Source organism: Echinops telfairi, unplaced genomic scaffold (assembly GCF_000313985.2).
Source record: "Echinops telfairi isolate 266 unplaced genomic scaffold, ASM31398v2 ScPeMD7_7417;HRSCAF=8455, whole genome shotgun sequence".
Taxonomy (NCBI): domain Eukaryota; kingdom Metazoa; phylum Chordata; class Mammalia; order Afrosoricida; family Tenrecidae; genus Echinops; species Echinops telfairi.
In genome coordinates this window covers 397,552-400,303 of record NW_022111317.1, presented here as the reverse complement: position 1 = coordinate 400,303, position 2,752 = coordinate 397,552, and the positions used below count along the sequence as shown (strand labels likewise).

At 60.5% G+C, this 2,752-nt stretch overlaps 1 protein-coding gene across 4 annotated transcripts in view; it reads left to right on the top strand.

Annotated features, from left to right (window-relative positions):
- CARS1 (cysteinyl-tRNA synthetase 1) overlaps positions 1 to 2,752 on the top strand; it is a 39,729-nt gene that overhangs the window by 33,049 nt on the left and 3,928 nt on the right. For all 4 annotated transcript variants that reach the window (XM_045297326.1, XM_004713753.2, XM_045297327.1 and 1 more), the window contains 2 exons: positions 2,154 to 2,343; positions 2,474 to 2,542. In XM_045297326.1, coding sequence (XP_045153261.1) covers positions 2,154 to 2,343; positions 2,474 to 2,542 — 259 coding nt within the window. The remainder of the gene's footprint in view (positions 1 to 2,153; positions 2,344 to 2,473; positions 2,543 to 2,752) is intronic.

The window sequence follows — 2,752 nt, the reverse complement described above, 5'->3', positions numbered from 1 at the left end:
TAAACAATACCCTCCCCTTGGGTGGGTTAGCGCCCTGTGCCCCCGCTACCCATTTCTTCCTTATCTTCATCATTTTTCCCTTTCCGCACCTCCCCCGGGGAGCAGGTCCTTCCTGACAGGTGACTGCGCTCTCTCTAGCCTCGAGGCTTCCTGCATCGGGGTTTTTCACCCTTAGAGTCTTGAAAAGTCGCCCCTCAAGGCTTGAATATTTTTCTTCGCTTCTTTCAGCTTGAGGTAGGCCAAGCCTGGTCTTCCTTTTGGGCTCCAGCCCCACGGCCGGTCACGTTTCATTAGAGCACCGTATCTGCTCAGGTTGCCCGCTTCCCCTCGTCATTTCCTCCGCTTGCTTCAGCTCGTGTGTGCGCAGCACCAAGTCTCCGTGCCGTGCCTGACACCCACTGTGGTCTTTTCTTCCCTGCCTTTCCCACACCGCTGGCTTCCTTGTGGGCTGCGTGATGGGCTTGATGTCCTCCCGCCGCTCACCCCGTCTTCCCTTGTCCGTGTTCCGGGGCCCACTCTGGGGAGACGTCTCGAAGCTCACGGGGGACAGACTCAAGGTTGCGTGCTTCCATTCGTGTTCTTCAACCTCAACCTGAATTACCCGGAGCCATGGGTGGTCTGCTCCGCCGTCGGCCCCGGCCGCGTTTTGGCTACTGGCCCTGAGCTCCTCCATCACTTCTTCCCAGGTGGGGTCTGGGTGTTAGGCCGGAGAGAGCCACTTGCGGAGACGAGGTTGGTCTAGCAGCTAACTTCCCCTTTGTTGCCAACTTTTGTGTTCGAGTCACTGTGGTTATCAGTGCTTCCTGAGTCACGTGGGGGCAGCTGCCAGCCGATGGAGTTCATGTGATTGTTCGGTTTCTTATCCCTGACTCGGGCGGAGGGCGTGTGAATCGGAGCCCTAGTTGTCAAACAGATGCCCCTGTCACAGACAGCGTTCCCTGCCAGGTGGATCTCGAGGCGCGCTCTTCGATGAAGGAGGCCACGCCGTGCCCCTCCGATCTGTTGTGGCTAGCAGGGTAGACCCTGCGACGGCTTCCTGGTGAAAAGGGCCTGGATGGCGAGATTCATGTGTCCATTCCTAGTTGACAGCCTGCCGTTTCCCGGATCCAGGCTCAGTGTGCTCCACGTTCCAGGGCTTATTAAGAATAGACGTGGGCAGCTGTTCGTCCTCCTGCTGCGTCACCCGTCAGCCAGGGAAGGGCTGGGGAGCTTTGCTCCACCGAGTCACGGGCAAACTCCCCGTGGAGAAGCAGCCCTTTCTCGGTGGTGTTGTGAGGGCCCGTCTTCCGGCACTGGATTCCACAGTGTTCCACTGCTCTTCCAAGGTTTTCAGTGCGGATTCCTCGGAAGTGGGCGGCCTGAGTCTTCCCCGTTGTCTGTTCCTAGTCTGGAAGCTCTGCCAAAACCTGGCGACCCTGCTGGTGTTGGAAGTACCAGCGATGCAGCGTCCAGCAAGCAGACTGGTGGTGGGTGTGCAGGCCCAGACGGAGGCCATGTTGGGAAACGAGCTGCCCGTTGATACTTTTGTTCCAATGTCACGTGCACTGGGCAAGTCTGCTGCACAAGGCCTCCTGACAGTGTCGAAAAGCAGGGAGGGGACTCTGAGGACTAGGGGTGCCTGACCCGAGCCAGGGTGTTTTCAATTGGCCCCCACCCCTGTGAAAGGTGGATACTGACCAAAGGGGCCGAAGAAGAATCAGTGTGTTTGAAGTGTGTTGCTGGCGACGAACTTCCAAAGTCCCGTGGACTGGCAGAGCAATCAGACCTGTGTCGGAGGAAGTCCAGGAAGAATGCTCCTCAGAGGCAAGGATGGTGAGCCTCGGCCTCACGGACTTTGGGCCTGTCAGGAGAGACCAGTCCCTGGAGAGGGACATCCTGCTTGGTAAAGCAGAGGCCAGCAGAAAGGAGGAAGGCCCCCCACGAGATGGACAAGCACTGGGCTCAGACGCGGGCACAGTCGTGCGGACGGCGCGGGCTCCACACGGGGCTCTGATCCGTGCATGAGGTAGCTGTGAGCTGGAACTGGCTGGACGGCACCACACAACACCATGGGGATTGGGGGCCTCGGCTCATACACCATTCAGTCGGTCGCTGTTCTTGGGCGTCCCTGTGCGGTGGGGGCGTAACTACTCCCTCCCTTCACCCTGTGCCAGCTTCTACCAGCGGAAGGCGGCGGTGCACGCGGCGCTGTGTGACAACGTGGACACACGCACGGCCCTGGAGGAGATGCGGGCCCTGGTCGGCCAGTGCAACCTGTACATCGCGGCCCGGAAGGCGGCCCGCCGGCGGCCCAACCGTGCCCTACTGCAGAGTGCCGGCCTCTACCTCACACACATGCTCAGGGTGAGCCCTTACCCCGCTCCCTGCTTCCTGAAGGCTGTGCCCTTGAGCCTGGCCCGCCCACCTCGGTCACAGTGTGCGTGGCACCCAAGGGCCCTGGGTCTCAGTGCTGCCCCCTGCCTCCTCCCTGTAGATCTTCGGGGCCATCGAAGAAGACGGATCAATGGGCTTCCCGGTTGGAGGACGTGGGCCCAGCCTAGATGTGAGCACAGCAGCTGGGGTCCTGGGAGCCTTCCCTCTGGCGATTGAGACACCAGTCGGCAAGGAGACCATGCTCAAGCCCACACTTTTCTATCGAGCCTGGTGGCTGACCTTTACCCTTGGGGCCACTGATCCAGAGAGGACACCCTCACCTGCCATGCTGCCTGCCGGCCCTGTCCTCATGCACTGACAGGTGGCCCTCCCGCACAGG